Source organism: Sebastes fasciatus, chromosome 15 (genome assembly GCF_043250625.1).
Source record: "Sebastes fasciatus isolate fSebFas1 chromosome 15, fSebFas1.pri, whole genome shotgun sequence".
NCBI lineage: Eukaryota > Metazoa > Chordata > Actinopteri > Perciformes > Sebastidae > Sebastes > Sebastes fasciatus.
The window spans coordinates 6,665,245-6,685,593 of NC_133809.1; the positions used below are offsets into that span (position 1 = coordinate 6,665,245).

General features: G+C 38.0%; 2 protein-coding genes and 1 long non-coding RNA gene across 3 annotated transcripts; 1 reads left to right on the top strand and 2 right to left on the bottom strand.

The window, feature by feature from the left end:
* The first annotated feature begins 554 nt into the window (after nt 1-554).
* oip5 (opa interacting protein 5) lies at nt 555-3,114 on the top strand. The gene is made up of 5 exons (XM_074660271.1): nt 555-852; nt 1,466-1,532; nt 2,034-2,156; nt 2,432-2,513; nt 2,873-3,114. The coding sequence occupies exons 1-5, from the start codon at nt 684-686 to the stop codon at nt 2,963-2,965; spliced, it is 534 nt and encodes a 177-aa protein (XP_074516372.1). The 5' UTR covers nt 555-683; the 3' UTR covers nt 2,966-3,114.
* Nucleotides 3,115-7,498: 4,384 nt separating this feature from the next.
* LOC141783218 (uncharacterized) lies at nt 7,499-9,268 on the bottom strand. The gene is made up of 2 exons (XR_012597229.1): nt 8,911-9,268; nt 7,499-8,007 (listed from the first exon to the last, which is right to left on the bottom strand). It is a non-coding gene; the product is annotated as an uncharacterized LOC141783218 (long non-coding RNA).
* A 1,397-nt stretch (nt 9,269-10,665) lies between these two features.
* chp1 (calcineurin-like EF-hand protein 1) lies at nt 10,666-18,814 on the bottom strand. Its single transcript, XM_074660080.1, has 7 exons — nt 18,477-18,814; nt 17,162-17,234; nt 15,196-15,276; nt 14,516-14,643; nt 14,322-14,383; nt 12,892-13,014; nt 10,666-12,154 (listed from the first exon to the last, which is right to left on the bottom strand). The coding sequence occupies exons 1-7, from the start codon at nt 18,541-18,543 to the stop codon at nt 12,101-12,103; spliced, it is 588 nt and encodes a 195-aa protein (XP_074516181.1). The 5' UTR covers nt 18,544-18,814; the 3' UTR covers nt 10,666-12,100.
* Nucleotides 18,815-20,349: the final 1,535 nt, after the last annotated feature.

Below are 20,349 nucleotides of genomic sequence, written 5' to 3' on the forward strand. Positions count from 1 at the left end.
CAGATCTTTTTTTTCGGACATTTTTTTAGATCTTTTTATTCAGACATTTTTCAGATCTTTTTTTCGGACTATTTTTTTTCGGACATTTTTCTTCTTTTTTTATTATTATTTATTTATTCGTTTATTTTTTATTGTGGTTTTTTTATGTTTGTTTTGTTTAATTTCTGTTGTCCTTTTATGTTTGGCACAGCTCTTTGTTTATGTTTTCGCTATGCTTCTTCTGTATGGAAATGTTTTTAATGTTTTCTGCTGTTACTATGGATACTGTCATTTTGAAATAAAAAATAAAAAAATGACAGCAGCAGCTGATCACAGCTGGATCAGTTGTCAGTTGGCTTTAACAGCTGTTTATATCTGAACTGTACTAATACTAATAAAGACAAGTGCAAGCTGCAAAAAAGAAAAAAAAAAAAGAGACGTCCTGCTTTCTGGCAAGGCCTATAGAAAGAGGCTAGGTCACTGGCCTCGGGATTGGGGTATTACGCATGCGCAGTGAATTTTGATTGGCTCATTTCGGCGAGTGCAGAACCGATTCTACTGCGCATGTGTCAAACCCCACGGATATGACGCGTGACTTAGCCTCCTTTCCATAGGCCTTGTTTCTGGTCCAAAGAGTTCAAACTCACAAAGCGGGACAACCAGCTAGCTAGTTTAACGTTAGACTCTGTTAAAACTTCACTAACATGGAGTTTGAAGACAGTGTCTTAATCCAACGAACCAACGATGTAAAGATATCCACAGCAGAACCCAACCAGCGGATGACTCTCCACTGTCAGCAGTGCAACACCGTGTTGGGAGACTCCTTCAGTGTCTGTGGGGAGGTGAAGTGTTTGGACTCTATCGTGTGTTTAAGTAAGTTCACTTCATCTCTTTGTTTATTTGTCATGGAGATAAACTCAGTTGACATGACCAGTGGTGGAAGAAGTATTAAGAGCTTTCTAAAAGTAGATTTACTGCAGTGTCAAGTCCTGCATTCAAAGTCTTACTTAAACCTGCAGTAGGCAGAATATTTTTTGGCATCATTGGGCCAAAATTCCATAATAACCTTTCAGCATATTGTAATTCAAGTGTTCTGAGAGAAAACTAGACTTCTGCACCTCCTCATGGCTCTGTTTTCAGGCTTTAGAAACATTTAGCCCATGACGGGAGACTTTGACCAATCACAGGTCATTTCAGAGAGAGAGAGCGTTCCTATTGGCTGTGCTCCGGCTGGTGGGCGGTGCTTAGTATTTCCTCTACTGATCTCAACATGGCTGCCAGGTCAAAAACTTTCACATTTTACAGCTAAACAGTACACTACAAGATGATTCTGAAAACATTTGAGGCGAGAAATAGGCATTACAGTAACAGAATATTGATTCACATTTGATCAGCGTAGCACCTTCCTTTCTGCAGCTGTACCCTCCTCACATCGGTGATAATCACATTAATATTAATCAATACTTTGCTGCTTGTCTCCCTTCAGAAGTAACCAGTGATGTGGTCGTCGGTGATGCAATGGAGTCAGGACATAAAGGGGAAATGGCTAATTGGTGAGTGGAAAAACAAGAGAGCTCCAAATATGCCTTAGTATTTATTTAATATTAATTATTTATTTAACTGGATAAAATGTTATTCTCTTGTAGAGGCGACTTAAAAAACATAGTAACAGTAGATAACTTCACCAAACTTTCATCATGTGGGCAAAGTCAAATAATGTATTAAAATAAAACCCATACTATTTTTTCAGTCTTTGTTAAATCCTTAGCTTTACTTGTGATAATGTTCTTTAATTTAAGTAAATTAACATGTATGTAATATTTTATTACATCATTCAAAATAATACATCCACAGAGCTTTTAGAAAGGTGCCAAATAAAAGTAAGGCTTTTCCTGAAAATAATTATGATTGTGAATAAATCACTTTAAAATTTTTGGTTGGTCCAAAATGACTGTTTTGTTTATCTCTGAAGATATCTGATACTTGTTCTACAGTGACGACTTAAAGGTTTCTGTGTCCTATTTGTTTTCACTGCTGTTGTTGTTTCCTTTCAGCATCTACAGTTCTCTAAAATGTCGCGGCTGCCGCTGTGCTGTAGGGAAAGTTATTCACTCTGCCCCGTCGCGTCTGGCCGTGGTCCGCTCCCTGTTTCTCCTCCACAAAGCAAACATCAGTTGGTAAGCTCTGCTGCCTCTGTGAGCACACAAAGCATATTGACTTCTTGTGTACAGGTTTACTGCCGTCAGGAGAGGCTGAAATAAACAAGTGCCTTATGAGTTTTGTCCATTGTATGAATTGCTTTTTTAAAGCTCAGGTTAGAGATGAAACACAGCCAACTGCACAAGTGACTGTTTCCTTTCCTTTTCATTCTATGGATACTGTTTGTATGAAAATATTTTAGGCTACATCACTTGATCCTTCAACTCCCTCCCTTTCCTGTTTGTCTCTGCAGTTACATCCTCAACTGCTGCTCAATGGTGAAAGCGTCCTCACTTACATTTGATCTGAAGCCCCTCAGAGAAAGCATGAATATGGTGAGACAATGAAATCTGACACTGTTTAATGTGACGACCACGATCAATACCTGTATGTACAACTGCTGTGCTTCACTACATTCAAACAGGTAATTAAGTTTGAAGGTTCAGCCCGAGTGTGACACCAGAGTAACATTAAGCTATTACCCATCAGCCTCAGCTGTACTGAAGAATCCTCTTTGTAAAGTGGCAAATCAGCATTCCATCAAATCCAGTTCCCTTTGAATTTGTACCTCTAGAGATGTTTTCATACATGTTCAAGAGTGTAAAGAAAACCCAGGCAGGTTTGATTGATGCTTTTGGGCCCAAAACAAATCTTTTACTGAAAAACTAAATCTGTTTGTCTCTTTTCATTGCAGGTGAGGCAGCAGTTTGAAGAGCAGTTGGATCAGATGTCACGTATTAAGAGCAGACTGGCAGATAGAAGTGTTAACAGTGAATTGGTCAAGTAGTGTGCACAGACAATCTAGACTACCTAGCCCTGGGGTTAAGGATCATGTGTTATCTAATCTGTTCTCCAATCCCTCTTGTAGACTACTTTATGTTGTAAATTGTTATTTTTTTATGTGTTTTGTGTTTCCATTAAACGTATTTGATGATGCAGGTATTGCTCTCTCGGTCTTATTCATTTGTTTTGATCAATCTCTGCAGATTTGTGATGATGAATGAAGTAGGTTTTAAGCGGGATAACGTACAGCTAGCGGGTCATTGTTGTGAAATGAAACCCCTTCAGGTCGATGCAAGACCCCTCTGTGAAAAGCATCACCCTGTCCTGACCGGCTCGCTGAACATTATCCCTCAGCCAGCCTCACATGGGTGTTAGCGAGGCTATAGACGTTTTCCTCGACTGCAGAGATGATGATGTACATTACGTCATTAATTCCGCTCAAACTGTAAGTAAACATCAACACGCAGTCATCCAATTGGCACCATGCTGCATTTTATTGCTGAATTTCTTCTTTTCTTTTTTTGTTAATACAAAACCAGACAAGAGGCTCACACGTAATAAGCATGCCCATTTCCTCCCTCTGGAGTGCATAGTTTCTACACAGTCCACCTCCTCAGTGGAAAAGTTGATCAACAAAGTAATGTCATTAATCATTTTACTTTAAGCGTTGTAGTTTTTTTTCATGGGAACAAAGGCTGATCAGTGTTTTTCAGCTGCACTGTGGCTGTACCGCCATGGTCATGTTTGACACAACAGAGAGGGAGAGCACATCAAACTCTCCGCTACTTCTTTTTTTTGGGTGTAATTTTTAGTCTGTAAAAACCACAAGTGGTGATCAAAGCTACTTCAACATGCTTGCTGTTGTGTCAAACAAGCGTCCCCAGGTTGTCACCTTGTCACAGAACATATCTGATATGAACATTTCAATAGCCTAATTACACTCATTCACATTACAAAGTTGGATTATTGCATGCAATACAAATCATTCGTTATTCTGCTAAGTCATGCATATTTTTTAAACCCATATATTCATGTTGCTAGACGCCTACTTGTTTATAAATTCTGATTATAAATCCCCACAAAGAGCATTACAGGGTTTTTAGAACACAGTATTCAAGACAGGATGTTGATGATGACAGTGCAAGTCAGTACATAGAGAGAAAGTGCTTTTCAAACAGTTCATTCAGTAAGTCCTTTGCAGCCACAGAGCTACTGAAAGTCTTTATTTCTAAAGGAAGGGGTGGGTTCTGTGGATGTAAAAATGCTACAAGAGTTGAAATTTAAAGCATCTCTCATGTACCGATTGGTTTGTTGTTTTGGTGTTGAAAGAATACAAGGCAGGGAAAAGTATTTACTTTGTCCGTGTAATAAATACATGATGCTACATCTGTCCTCACGTGTACCTTGTTCTGCAGGAAGAATCCCAAACCTTCATAAGTGATACTGTATTCTAAAGCCAAATATTATACGACTCCCCAAAAAAAGTGACTAATAGATAGGTAGGCATAAAAGAGAGAGAGGGAGGGGGACATTACAGACTCCTTTTAACACGTACACCCTGGCACTAAACTCATGCATTATTGTAGGTTATTGCTTCTAAAACTATAATCAAATACAATTTTATGGATTAAAATATCTCGCTCTGAATCCCAAAACTATGAGGTATTATGTACAATACAATGTCATGATGAGATCTTAATTCTAGGACTAAAACGTTACGTCGGATCCCTACCAATTATATTCAAATCTAAGATTAAAGCACTAACGTTTCTCTAAAGGTTGCTATCATCGTCACATCGGAGACTTGTTTTTTTGGGAGCTTTTTGGCTGTCGCATAATTACTACCTAATTATTTTGATGCTTTAGAGTGCATGAATACAATTTAGGAAACCTCTACATTCACACCAAATCAGATGTTGCGGTGAAAACGCCAATCCTCCCATTCATTTTAATGTGCGTTTAAAGCTAGGGTTGGTAATCTTAAAGGTCCAGTGTGTAGGATCCGGCAATATCTAAGCGGTGAGGTGAGGAGCAACCAACTGAAGCGTCTCCCATGTACAAAGTGTGTTGGAGAGCTACAGTGGCCGACAAGAAAACACGAATGGCCCTCTCTAGAGCCATTTGGAGGAGAGCCAGTGTGTGTGTGTACGTGGGAAGTGAGTGGTGAAGCAAGAGAGAGAGAGCGGTGGCGACGAGAGCGAGTAACGTTATCGACTCCGGCCCAAGCAGGAAAAGTTAACAGAGTTTGGTTTGTCCGTTCTGGGCTACTGTAGAAACATGGTAAACAGCTCATTTGAAGCTAGCAAAAACACAACGATTCTTATTATTAAGTGATCATACACTAAAGAAAACATACTTATTAATTTTATATTCCATTTCTGCCAATAGATCCCCCTAATTGTTACACACTGGTCCTTTAAACAAATATGACAAAAACTGTTTTTGAAGAAGATTACCAACTCCAGACGCTGAACCAAGTTGAAACAGAATCAACCTTTGGAGAAACGCAACGTCACGCTGCGGTGGCCGATCACGTAACCGGCGATCCAGAGTGCTACAATCCTGCCATAAGACGTTAATCTTTGTGCAGTCGCTTGGTGTTAATGGGACATTAAATCGGGAGAAATGCGGGAGAATTGTGACCCCGGGAGGAAACCGGGAGAGGGCGATGAAAAACGGGAGTCTCCCGGGAAAACCGGGAGTGTTGGCAAGTATGACCGCTGCACAACACTGAGCTATATCCCCGCAACGCCTGATCTGGTGTGAATGTAGCCTTAAGCTTTTTTTTCCCTTCAGATAAGAATCCTGTTAAAAAGCACATACATATAATGAGCATATACGCCTATATAAACTTGAATACTTATTAACTGCATACCTTGATTGTGTCATACTTTAATTTTACTTTTATTACGCAACTTATCCTACACCCAAGACATGGAATAAAAAGGAGATCTCGCATTAGTCTAAGATTTTAGGGCAAAGCTGTATCTAAATGTGGTGTCATTAAATCAATCTACCATCCTTTAAGTTTTGAGCTCCAGCTTAGTCTAGAAATTCCACTATTCTTCATGAAGCAAGCATCACTACTGGTCATGCATGGCTACAATAATGTTGGCACCACAGTCCCGCTAAATAAGCTAATGCACATGAGTCTATACATATCTTAATGGAAGACATTGGTGATTTTGTTGCTTTCAAACAACTTGTCACTTGTTTATACAATATACAGTTTGGTCAACAACATGACAGTTAAGATCAAATATTGCACAAATCCCGTTAATTTTTTTCTTTTTTTCATATAAAAATGAAACTAAATAAAAAAAGTTGAAGAAATGAGACCAGGGTTTCCTTTCAGTTAAGGACAAATTCAAGGGAAGCTTGAATCAGAGGAGCTGCTACTTCAGCACTGGTATCTCTCTGTTTACTGGACGGACACATAGGAACAGCAGGCAGAGACGAGGCATGACGTTTGATAAGCTTATCTTTTGGGTTATTTTGTCTCACGGTTCATGGAACAAAAGGAATCACATGGTTAATTCTGTCTCTACCTGCACCGTGTAAATAATGGTAATAACGTCTCTTATATGAGAGCTCATGTTAAAGAGGGGAAAAGGACAAAATGAGAACATATGAGAAAGACAAAATAAAAGTAAGTCAAAGGGCAGAAATATAAATATAATAAGGGAAGAAAATTGGACTTTAGTAACTTTAAACTCTGTAAATTGACGAATTTGAGAGATATCCAGGATTAACCCCCTGAGACCCGCAGGACTTTACCATCTTTCAGAGGCTGTAGCAGGTTCAGTTTTAAAGCTAGAGTGAAGGTCCAGATATCATATTGAAATTAGAAAAACCTAAGAAATTCATTGGTTCCAACCATGTCATGCTAGCTTGTCGGGAAGGATGCTCAGTCACGCTCCAAACAATTTGACACTCAGTGCTGAGCTGCATCTCAAATTAATCCTCAGGTTCGCAGCTTTCAGATGATGTACACCACTTCTATGTGACATCTACTGTTGACCTGCTGTCTCCCCCTAAAGACCCCCTGTACCCCCTTAAAAATAAGACTAAAACGAGTCTATTATGGGTCTCAGAGTGTTAAGTCACAAGGGGAATATTGCCAATTCTGTCTCTGCCTTCAGTTTGTGAATAAACCTGCAGACTTGACAAAGGAGAGCACTGAAATGCAAAAAATTAGAGCATGACGTAAAAATACTATCTTGTGACCTTCCTTTAGAACAGATGCATAGGGGAGCACAGTTTGAGTGAAATGGTTGAAAAGTAAATGACAGTGTTGTGCTTCTGGGCTGCTCGGCCTTCTCCTATTCACCTGTCAACAACCTCACTTATTAACCCTCTGAAACTAAATTAATCCAGGAACAACATATAAAACTGCTGTGGCGCTTGACAACCATTAAGCTACTTGTACTGATCACGCTCCCATTCACTCGTGTTGGACTTGTTATGGCGATGAGGTAGTGCAAAAAAACAAAACAAAAAACACCCTATGAGTCTAATTTAATCACAGGCCTTGATCTTTGCTACAGTATCTTGTGTCTTTACTTTCTTCCCAGGGAACGGGAGCCGTTTGTTCATTATCAAACTGTTTTGATCTAATTACAGAGCATGTGGGGATTTAGTTTTACTTATTCAGGAAAGCATCAGTGACTACGTTTACATGCAGCCTGATCATTGCCTTTCAGACAACTTAGTGGCTACATGTAGACGTAGTCAGAGTGTGATGGAGGTCAGTCTAGCCCACGATCTTGCCAGATGTCTCATCATGCTGCAGAAACAGGACAGGACAGAGGGAGGGTGCTGTGAAGGAGAGAGGGCCAATGTCCCAGCAACAGCAGGAAGGAGGTCACCCGTGTCCCAAAAGCCCGAAATAGGTCATCTTCACAATGACTCCTCGTCATTTACATCCACAAGTCCGGGCGGCCGTGGAAGTGATCCGTCGATGGTGCTGGAGCTGATTTGACGGGAGCTGTTCCTCCAGTCTGGGCTTCAGCAGGATTCACGACTGCACTGACTGGAAAAGCCATCCTAGAATAAAAAAATGCACACATATTTTCTTTGTTATTTATTGTGATTTAATTTGAACCCGTCTCTTCTAAAGCTGAGCAGCTGAAAGACAAGAATGATGTTATCTAGAGATCTCCATTAACTGATTAATTGTTTATAAAATGTAAGAAAATAGTGAAAAAACACCTGTTACAATTTCTTAGAGCCCAAGGTGACATCTTCAAGTGTCTTGTTGTGATTTAAAAACACAGAAAACAGCAAATATTATTATTATTTTTTATTTTTTTTTATTTTATTTATTTGCACATATATAAAAATGCACAAAATCCAGTATGGTGTATTTTGGTGTTCCATATCAACATTGAAGAAGCTGAAACTATGTAATAGTGGACATTGACCCTGATGAAGACCTATGTTGGTCATTTTAAACAATTATTGCCATGTAAAATAAAGGCATTTTAATTTTGTTCAAACACTACAGTGTGCCTTGGATTATTTTTGAGGGAGACTTGCATTTTTTACTTTTTTCCACCCATGCAATGATCCCTTCACAAGAAGGAAACTATGTAATGTTTGGTATTTTTTTACTTGAAAAAAAAGGATTTATTTAATAAATGTATGGATTATCACAATTCGGCTCTAAATCTAACCTAGACCTGTAAAACAAATATTAAAAAAAACATGGAAAATTGGGATATTGATTGTTAATGAGGGTTAATTAGTCCATTGAAGTGCTCTGACGTCCAGCTAAGAGAGAGATTTGTCTGATTTTGCAGATACTTATTTTAGTGTCTAAAATCACTGGAATTGCTAAATGTATATTTAATATAAGAGTGATTTTTCCCCTTTAAATGCATTGCAAATTTAACAAAAATGTGCATTAAAATTCAGATGAAAGCTGGTGCATGATTGAGCAGCACTGACCTTGGTGTGAGATGATGCAGAGGTATTTCCACCGTTGGTTCGAGCTGCTGCTGCTGAGCTGCTGCTGAGCTGCTGCTGCTGCTGCTGCTGCTACTGAGCTGCTGATGCTGCAGCCCACAATGGTAAACAAAAGCCGGGGGGGTTTCTCTTCCTCTACGGGGCTCATTCACGTCTCTAACCGGGGAAGTATGCCGGGTTCCGTGGAGGGGGGAGGATACGTTTATAGAAGAATAAACCGAGAAACCACCGGGCCTCTTTCCTCCCTCCTTTATCCCCCGGACAGGAGAAAGGTCCCCTCGTCTCCGTCTCTCCGCACAGCCTCCGTCCGCTCTACGCCATCTTCGCCCTGTTACTACCAGCGACGGAAGAGTGCGACGGTTGAGCCAAAGTCCTGTCAATCAAACATTAAAGCCCGCCCCGGAAGTACTTTCTCCTGACAGTTATCAATCAGCTTTGTGGTGCGTTTAAAGGCCCATAACTGAACACAAATTATGACCAGTATGAACCAAAAATCAATGCATTAATTGAGTTATTTTAACTTTATTATGTATAGATATTAACACTAAAATATACTTAAGCATTGGAAGCACACATTCTGAAGAACAGCCCTTTTAAGAGTAAATTATAAATGTATAAACTTCAGTTAGAGGCCTCTTAAAGGTCCCATATTGTAAAAAGTGAGATTTTCATGTCTTAAATCGGGTGAGGATATGTTTAGAGAAGAATAAACCAAGAAACCACCGGGGCCTCTTTTCTCCCTCCTTACACCCCGGAAAGGAGAAAGGTCTCCCCGTCTTCGCTCTACGCCATTTTCGCTGTGTTACTACCAGCCAACGGAAGAGTGCGAAGATTGTGCCAAAGTCCTGTCAATCAAAAATGAAAGCCCACCCCGGAAGTACTTCTTCTTTATTTTCTCCTGACAGATATCAATCAGCTTTGTGGTGTGTTTAAAGGCCGATAACTGAACACAAAGTATGACCAGAATGAACCAAAATCAATGCATTAGTTGAGTAACTTTATTTAAACTGTAGGTTAGTGTATAGACATTAAAGGTCCCATATCGGGCTCATTTTCAGGTTCATACTTGTATTTTGTGTTTCTACTAGAACATGTTTACATGCTGTAATGTTAAAAAAAACACTTTATTTTCCTCATACTGTCTGCTTGAATCTACCTGTATTTACCCTCTGTCTGAAACACTCTGTTTTAGTGCATTTCAACGGAATTGCAACAGAATTGCGTTGCCTGGCAACAGTTTGGGTCCATGTTTACTTCCGGTCAGCTGATGTCATTAACATACACTGCAACAAGAAATAAACTGGGACACATTTAGAATGTTTACGTTTAAAACCGTATAATGGTCTAAATATTGTATATTTGTGACATCACAAACGGCTTGTTTCAAACACACTATTTCTGAATAAGGGCTGTGTGTTTTTTTTCATGTAAAATTAAACTTTGCAAAGTTAATTAGCTAGTAACGGAAGAGTAATAAGTACATCATCTCCCTTTGAGAATTGGTTGGGTAGCTAAAAGTATAAAATATCACATGAAAGCATACATTTGTAGCCCAAGTTAAATACTATAGTGCTAGTATGCTATCTTTGGTATTGGTTTGCATTTGTGTTTTTGTGTCATTATTGTACAAGCTGAATTACTCACATGCACCTGCATAATAAGTGTTAACACAGTCTAAGGACTAAAATAAAACCAGATACAGAAGGTTAAAAAAACAGCTACTTCAATGACACAAAGTAAGCATGGCACTTAATTTATTCAAATCAAATTCATGAATCACTTTGATAATACAGAGACCAACATCACGTAACATGTGAACCATATCTTGATTGATAATCACATAATGATTAATAAAATGGTCAAGTTGTATTTCCTGCACTCAGCTGCTGGAGGGTGTTCTTGTAATGATTTAACAAACTCACATTAAAGATTAAAGGGTCGGCCTGTAAATGTACACTAGCCTGTACAGAAAATATATTCGGAATACATTTGATTCTCTTTAGCATCTGGAACTAGTCAATGGGGAAAAGAAATAATCAGACAAACACTTTTCTTATCCACAGAGAGACTGATCAGATAAATAGAAGCATAGCGCGTTATCATGGGTTTACCTGTTCTGAGTCTACAAACTAACTGGTACACAGCCCAGTTCCCACCACAGGGCCTGACACTGTTTGCCAAGACTCAATCTGGGGAAACACTTTTTTGAAAGCAGCTAAATCCTAGTGATACCAGTTTGCAAATGTACTAGAACAGGTGCTAGGGAAGACACACACACACACACACACACCAGCTAAAGAGATGGAAGTCTTCATTCTTCTAGCTGTAACTGAATAAGCAGTTCTTTAAATATCACATTATACACATGTTGAATCAGCAGCGGCTCCAACAGGCCCCAGGTGGTTTCTGGCTTTGGTTGAAGTCCAACAATTGAAACATAATCTATTGGCAGTAGCTAGGTTAAAAAATACACAAACATGGCCATAGGTTCTGGTTTACTGTTGAGATAATAACTTACAAAGGGGAACCAAAGCCATGGCACTTCAGTGAGTAAAACACAAAAGATCTGTGGAGCAGGCCATGCTTTGTTTCAAGGGTAAAACTTAGAGCAGGCTGGTCTGACTTGCTCTGCCACAAGTCAAAGAAAAGGAGTCATAAGATCCTGTTAGCAATAAAAACACTGTCTGTTTTGAGTGGAATCACACATCTTACGAGTTTCACTTTGAACCGTTGCATATTTATATGGACAAAGACACAAAGTGTGCTAACTATCCACTGAACAGCATGAGTAAACTTAGAATAAACTTACTCACTGCAATAGCAAAAATGGTACAGCGCTTTAAAATAATGTTTCATGTGAAAAGTGGAACAGCAGTGGCACTAACCGTGACACTCTAAAGGTTTTCTAATAAATAATGTTCCATAACTGGGAAAAAAATACAGTGACATTGCATAAAACAACCCAAGGCACGCAACTTTTCCCTTTGTTTACAGAGCAGTGCAGAGGCAGAAACTCAAGATCTATGACTTTATCTACCTAACGCTGATCTGACGGCGTGTACTCAGAGTGTGGGCCACAGCAGCCTGCTGAGAAGCTGGATGAGGTTGTGTTCTGACATCAACTGACATGTTGAAGCTCTACTCAAAATAATAATAAAAAAAATAAATCTATTTAGTGTAGGAACCGGATGCTCATTTTCTGTTCGACGTCCACCTTCTCCAAGACCTGAGGAAACAATCGTAACAGAACAAGTTTAAATACAGCGAGGTTTAAACAGAGCTCAACACCGGCTGTTAGTATTAACTCAAACATGTAAAACATTAAACATGCACTTTGGGGATCAAAACCAGTATGTGGGTGTTGAATCTGTCTAAATATTTAAATCCATTTGAAACATTTGAACTTGTTCTTCACACAAATTAAGAAACTGTGCTCAAAATATCGAAAACCAGGGCTTAGATTAACCTAAAAGAATCCATCCGCTGTATCTTGTGTTCTCATAGTAACTAAACAAGGATACAAGTTCTGTCCTGTACTGTGTAAAATGTGCCCTTGGGATATTTTTTTTTTCCTGTGGCTCGTTTGTGTCCTACTGGGGCCTCAAATGCTAAAAATGTACAACATTGTTACACACCAGAAGTGTGGACTCAAGTCACAAATTTGATGACTTTAGACTCGACTCGACAAAATAAAAAAATACGAGGGGCGTGACAAAGCGGTGATATTTGTCCATCTAAACGGGCTGTACACCCTGCACGCTGTTATTGGCTGGAGGTTACACCCCCACGTGGGGCCCAAAGGCTGTTTGCATACGCTCAGAAAAGTCCTCAGTAAATCAAAATAAGAAGAAAAGAGAAAATACATAATAATACATAAATAATAGAAACAGTTAGCATAAATAAGTAGCATAAATAAGGACACCAGAGAGTTGTATATGTCAGGGGACAGATAACAGAACTTGCCTTGATGAATTCATTGAAGGAAATGGAGTTATCTCCGTTGGTGTCAGCCTCCTGTATGGTCCTATCAGCAATGCTGCCAAGCTGTTCATCTGAAATGTTTACACCAACCATCATCCGTAAGACCTGTAGACAATGAACACCTTCATGGTTAATGAATACCAGTGGAAAAAAACACTTCCTGGAAAAGATTAAATAACAGTCATGATGTTTGCCCAAACAATATGGTGATGGTGCTACGTGTCTTTAAGCACTACACAAGGTAATTTGTAGTTATTACGGTTAAATGGCGGGTAAGACAGCAGCCACACTTTACTGTAAGAAGTACATGATTATAAATACAGTGAACACATATTTACTGAAATACACAATACTTTGTTGCACGTTTATAGCGTTAGAGGCTCGTGCATTATGGAGGACAGAACCTGCCAAAATTAAATAAATAAATAAATAAATGTCATTAAATGAATTAAAAATAATATTAAATTAACAGCCATTAATTAATTGATCAAATGTGACAAATTGATATTTCTGTTTTAATTTGCTTCTTTATTTATCTTTGTATTAATTCCTTCATTTATTTACTCTTCCGTTTAATTTTCCCTTTTATTTATTTATTTTAATTATTTATTTTTAATTTATTCATTTATTTTTTAGTTATTTCATATTTGATAATTTTCTGTTAGTTTGCTTCTTTATTTATTTATCTTTCTATTAATTCCCTTATTTATTTAATCTTCGGTTTAATTTTCCCTTTTATTAATTTATGTATTTATTATTTTGCAGTTATTTTTATTTATTCATTTATTTTATATTTATTTTTTAAATATATTTATTTAGTTATGCACAATTTCCCTTTGCATTTCAACCCTTATTTATTGCCCCAAATTTATTTATTTCTGTATTATTTTCTTTATACATTTCATTTTAATGATTTTGGCAGGTTCCGTCTTCCATACTACATCACATGAAGCAGGCGACACAGAAATGTTTTGCGCCAAACAAGAGATCCGTCTGAGTCATTTAAACCGGAGCTTAGAGCAATTGCAGGTCCCACAATGTCACCGAAACCGAGCTGGCTTCACAGAGGGATAACAAATAACACGGAGGGAACCAAAATACAGGATATTAGACCGTCTGGGAATAATGAACCTGTAGTTAAGGTGAGATATCACATCATTATCAGCACAAGGGCAAAGTCCTCTCATGGACTAGGAAATCCCTCTGTGGAGCATTTTGACATAGATATTACACAATAGCATTTGTTCCCTTGCTAAACACAGACTGAACAGCAAATATTTTCAGAGGTAATAACAAAGGATTTCCATTAGCCCTCTTTGAAATTATTCACCATCTGGCTAATTTACTTATTGCGTGAACAAGTTGTTTCCACTGTGACTCAGCCTCTTTACATGACAAACTGATCCACTCACCTGCAGCAGCTCATCCCGAGAGATTTTGTCATCTCTGTCCAGGTCATACAGACGGAAAGCAACTGGAAAAATAAAAGAAATAAACACATCATGTCAGACACGGTTAAGCTCACTTTATGAAATCCTGTGACTGTTCTTGATACGGGTCACCGGCTCCACCCGGACACGCCCGTGTGACCGAGCGCTGCACTCACAGAGCAGCTTGTTTGTCCTGCTGTTGAGTGGCTCGCTGACGGCGGCGTTCTTGCTCTTCTCATTGTCCTCGATTGGTCTGAAGTGAGCCAAGGTTCGCATGAAGCCCCTGAAGTTTACCTGGTCCTCTCTGAAAACCAGAGACGGAGAATAATATAACACATTTAACAGAGAAAAAAAGGATTTACTACAACTTTGCTGCGTCTCAGATTGCCTTTATACTCGACATGAACACTAGCTGTGTGGGCAACACAATGAAAACTCAAACTAGTCGTAACATAACACCTCTTTACAGAGTCGACCACTCTCCACTTCTATTCTCAAGCTGTTCAGAAGCAAACAACACAAAACCAGAGCAACAAGAAGAACACATCTATGAAGCATTACAAGCCTACACATCTGACTTTTGGGGGGATTTTAATGATACATCTGGAAACATCTGGTTTTCAACTTTCAGATAAAACAGAAAAATAACTGCAGAATATACAGAAAAAACATGCAGTGGTCAAAAACCCCAGTTCAAACACAGAACTGGCAGAAGAGACTGAGCGTCTCAAGTCTGCAGTCAGGCAGCCACAACTGAGCAGCCGGGTGGCCTCGTTCAGATTTGTGGTGGTTGTGACTCAAACCTAAAATGCACAATACTGCGAAAAACAAGATCTTTAAAACACGGACAACTCACCCTTCAGGAAAGAACGCATTGATGATTCTGTCTCCCAGCGGGTTGATGGCCAACTCCGGGATCCTCTGGAAATCTTCTCGACTGCAGACACGAGGAGATATAATCAATCAAAACATATTTTTTCAAAAGAGATCTTGTTCATTTAAAACCTTACAGCAATTTACCACAGATCTTAAACTGTGATCAACTTCAAACAGATATGACAGTACAGAGCTCATGGCTTCATTATTCTTTAAAAGCAGACTTGATTTGACTGCAAATATGAAAACAGGACAAGATGAACAGAAAACAGGATGGAAGATAAACATTTTTGATTCTGAAAAATAGATTTTGCTGGGAAAATATTAGAGCTTCAACGATTAATTGCTTAGTTGTCAACTATTAAATCAATCGGCAACTATTTTGCTAAATCAATAAATCGGTTTGAGTAATTTGTTTTAAGAAAACGCACCTAAATCAATTTCAGGAGTTACCTTCTCCCTGATAAACTTTCACTTATCATATCGATAATTCAAGCTTATAAACTAAATATTTTGACAGATACAAGAGCCACAACGATTAATTGCTTAGTTGTCAACTATTAAATTAAAAACTATTTTGATAAATCGATAAATCAGTTTGAGTAATTTTTTGAGAAAAAAAAAAAGTCTAAATTCTTTGATTCCAGCTTCTTAAATGTGAATATTTTTCTGGTTTCTTTCCTCCTCTATGACAGTAAACTGAATATCTTTGAGTTGTGGACAAAACAAGACCTTTGAGGACGTCCTCCTGGGCATTGGGAAACACTGATCGTAATTTTTCACCGTTTTCTGACATTTTATAGAGCAAACAACTAATCGATTAATCGAGAAAATAATCAACAGATTAATGGACAATGAAAATAATCGTTAGTTGTAGCCCTATAAAATATATCAGTTGAGTGAATTCAAGTGTTTGTCAGTCAGAGAAAAGGTTCCTCGGTCCATCAGTAGGACCGGAGGTTGGTCAGCTGAGATATAATGTAAAACCTCACTGTTGTGGCAACTAATGAATGATAAGAAAGTCACCTTGGGAAGATGTACCCGACTGTGTGCTGTGACTGAAAGCACCGGAGGAAGAACAAGCGGAACCAAGAACTTGTTATGTGTAAACACAAAAGAATGACTTCTCCAAATCCGTAGAGGGATGTATTTTTATTTTACCCTTTAGAGACTGATCTGCAAATACACCCTCATGGCCAAATCAAGTTTCAAACGAATGCTTTAGCAGCTTTAATGATTACCTATTTCTTCACCTATTGTTGTTTGTTCTGTGCAGATGGATAGAGCCAACAGTTAATCACAAACCATAGAAATGTCACACTGAGGTCTCAACGGAATACTCTAAATATCAATACGCTCAGATAATAAACCACATGAAAGATTTCATTATCAATCCCCATCTGAGAGTCAGTAATGTCTGGCTACACTGTGGCTGACAACCTTTATCTAATGACAATACACCATCAATCGTACATTCATTGAATAAAACATGTTTTTAAAAGAACATTGTTGCAACTCCTCCACTTAATTTTAAAAGGCACTTTTGTTTTACTGCTTATTTCTAGTATTTGTCTGTAATTCTGTTATAGGAACAAACATCTAGACCTGTTGATGACTGCAAAAACATCTTTTCTTAGTGATAAAAGGGAAGAAACACAGACAAACCCAATATAAGGCAAGCATAGCCTGCAGGCATCTTCATTTGATTACAATTTGCAAAGCTGTAAGTGAGAAAATTAACATGTTTTGTCTACCACTGTTGCAACAAAGCTTTTCCAAAGTTAAATCACTTATCTAGCCAATCTGTCCTTCACAATATGTCCTACTAGGCTTGCTTGGTTACCTGCCAAATAGCTGTCAAAGGAACCAAACTAATCAGCCACAACATCTGTCTGGTGTTCAATGCGTTTATTCTCACTATAATGGTGGTTTGTGTTATTGCCTACCTTAGGGTGCCGTTTTCTCCTTTATCCAGACTGGTGAATCTGCTGTAGAGCCGAGTGATCTGACTGTGGGAGACTGCAAGGCAAGGCAAGGCAGCTTTATTTGCAGAGCACATTTCAGCAACAGGGCAATTCAAAGTGCTTTATATAAACATTCAAGAACATTGCGACAAAGTGCAAAAGAACATTAAGACATAATTAAAACAGTTATAAAAACATTAAAGATTAGAAAATTAAAAACAAGATAAAAATAAAAGCTATAGGATAGAAGCTTAAATAGAATATAACACACAAGAGTCAAAGCTCTGGTGCAGTATAAGATCATTATCTGGTTTAATAAAAGGCAGCAGCAGCAAACAGGAAAGTTTTAAGCTTTGTTTTAAAAGAACTCAGAGTTGGAGTCCTGCAGGTTTCTGGGAGCTTAAAAACTGAACGCTGCTTCTGCATGTTTAGTTGTGACTCTGGGGGACACTAAGCAGACCTGATCCAGATGACCTGAGAGGTCTGGATGGTTCATTACATATAGCAGAAGCAGGAACCAAACTGCAGTGAGGACACCACAGAGGAGAGGAGTTTATTACCAGGAGAGATAACAGGTATTCAGTGCTTCAGGCACAATAACTTTTCACCTAAATACCTCATTACACCACAAGTCATGTTCAGAGTGTGTATGTCTGTGCACTATTACCCAGTTATACAGGGTTTGTTTGTTTGTTTGTTTATTTAGATCCCCATTAGCTTTTGCATAGCAGCAGCTATTCTTCCTGTGGTCCACACAGTTTATATGGTAACAATACAAAAATACACATTCACTCATCATACACTAACATAACACATCGTAATACACGTCAACTGTAAATAAAATAATAATAATAATAAATATAAAAGATATTTTCACTGAAACCCTTTATACCCATTTCTTTTAGTCTATTTTATTTGGGGAAAATTTAAAAGGAGGGTAAAAGGAAAAATAAAAACAATATTTCATAATTGTTTGTTACTGTAGAGGCATTTGTTCATTATTATTATTATTATTATTATTAAGGAGGCATTTTATTTTATATTATTATGTGGATGGGAACTGGTTTTCAGTCTTCTGATCAACTAAAGTCTGGGGGAACCAGTACCACCACACAATAACAGCTGACACAGCTTAAATAACATAAAGAGTCATGCAATACATGTTATTATATAATAATGTTATTAATGCAACTTCCTTTTTTAGTGCATGATTTAGGGGGATTCTGCAGTGAAACAGTGAAAGGCAACCCAAACTGTCCAGTTAACGTCCAACAGTAAAGTAAAGAGCTCAACTTACAGCCAGTCTCCTTCTTTATTTCTTCAATCTCCTCTTCTCGGAGTAACGTGGACGCTCTGGATCCCATGGTGAGATATTAAAAGGGTGTTGTATAAAGTCTTGCGCAACCTTAACCAGCTGTGAAATCCGGATTTATGTTAAAGTTAGCAGACAAGCTAAAGGAGCGAGCTAAAAGCTGCTACCCAACAGAGCCGTTAGTAGCTTCAGTTTAATCCGTCCAGCCGGTTTAATGTCCTCCCGGTGATGTCTCTGAGCGGATAGTCTGTTTGCTATTAAAGCTTTTCACTGATCTGTCGTGTTTTCATACTAACTAGACGGGTTTCGGTCAGGTTGTGTTCCGGTTTGACGAGGTGGGTGGGACGTTAGAGGGCAGGTACTATGCTAACCAGGACCAGAGCTCCGCGGGATTGAGGAGCAGAGCTGTTTGCCTGCTTAAAATACGAAGCAAATGTTGTTTTATATAATGTATAATTTTATTTTTTACATACCACGGTATCCACTTTGTTAAAGAAATTAATTTGATACATATAATTTAAAAAACAATTATCCGGCTGCTTTTTGAATCTCTATAAATTGATTTCAGTCAGGCTAAAGAAGAGCTCGCTACAGAGAGAGGGGGGACCATCCTGCTAGGGTGACCATCTCAACCGCAACATTAAATACATCCCATTCAGGCATGCTAAAGAAGAGCTGGCTATAGAGAGGGGGGACCATCCTGCTAGGGTTACCATCTCAACCGTAACAGTCAGTCAGCCATTGAGCTCAAATGCTGTTAAAAATATAAAAATTACAATATAAATATATATACTGTGTATAAAATATGGAGCCAAATTAATAATCGCATTTAATGATACAAATTTAATAACAAATTGGCATTAACATCCCCTCCAGTCATATTTTAAAAATACCCTGCTTGAATATATATATATATTTTTTTTACAAAAAAAAGTTAAATTAAAAATCTTTAAATGACTCCTACACCTTTTCTTAAAGGTCCCATATTTTAAAAAGTGAGATTTTCATGTCTTTTATATTATAAAACAGGTTTAAGAGCGATATAAATACTGTTAAACTATCAAACGGCAGAGTACAGCAGAGACTCCGGCCCTGGAGACCAACACTGTTTAACAAGAAGGGCTTCACTAGATGTAACTTTGCGGTTTTGGTGCTTCCGTGTAGTTTGTGTTGGAGTCCTGTCCTAATTAACTAATTGTACTATAAAAATAGGCATTAATGAATTTGTTTACAAATGTATTTATTAATCTATGAATAAATGGACTAAATTACAAAGTAATTCAAATTCCAATTTTTATTGTACAATTAGTTATTAATCAATTAAATGCTTTATTCCTAGTTGTGTGACTCTTGTGGTCCTCCATATAATGATATAGCCAGTCATCAGTAAAGACAAAATCCAAAAAATAACTTCCACACATCATACTTTTTAATTTTTAGATGCAGGTCAAAAAGTCGCCACTAGATAGCGCAATTTCATTATTTTGCGTGGAGTTATATTATTCAATGCAGCATTTGTTATTTTATGTGTGATGATGTACATTAAAATAAATATATAAATAAAATCTACCCCTAGCCAGTCAGACAAATCTGTGGCACAGGGACTAATGACAAAGTATAGTTGGGGATGTCATTGGGTTTACAAGTATTTAGTCATAAATAATATTAAAACTAATTACAAAAGGTAATAAAGATGGTGCTTGATGATAACTTAAGGGAACACCAGTGTTATTAAAATTCATCCTGAAAGGAATTGAAATATGTGTACATATCATGTCAATCCATCTAGTGGACGTCAACATTATTTCACTGGAAACCACAAATGTGAACCTCATGGTGGCGCTAGAGGAGCAGTCAG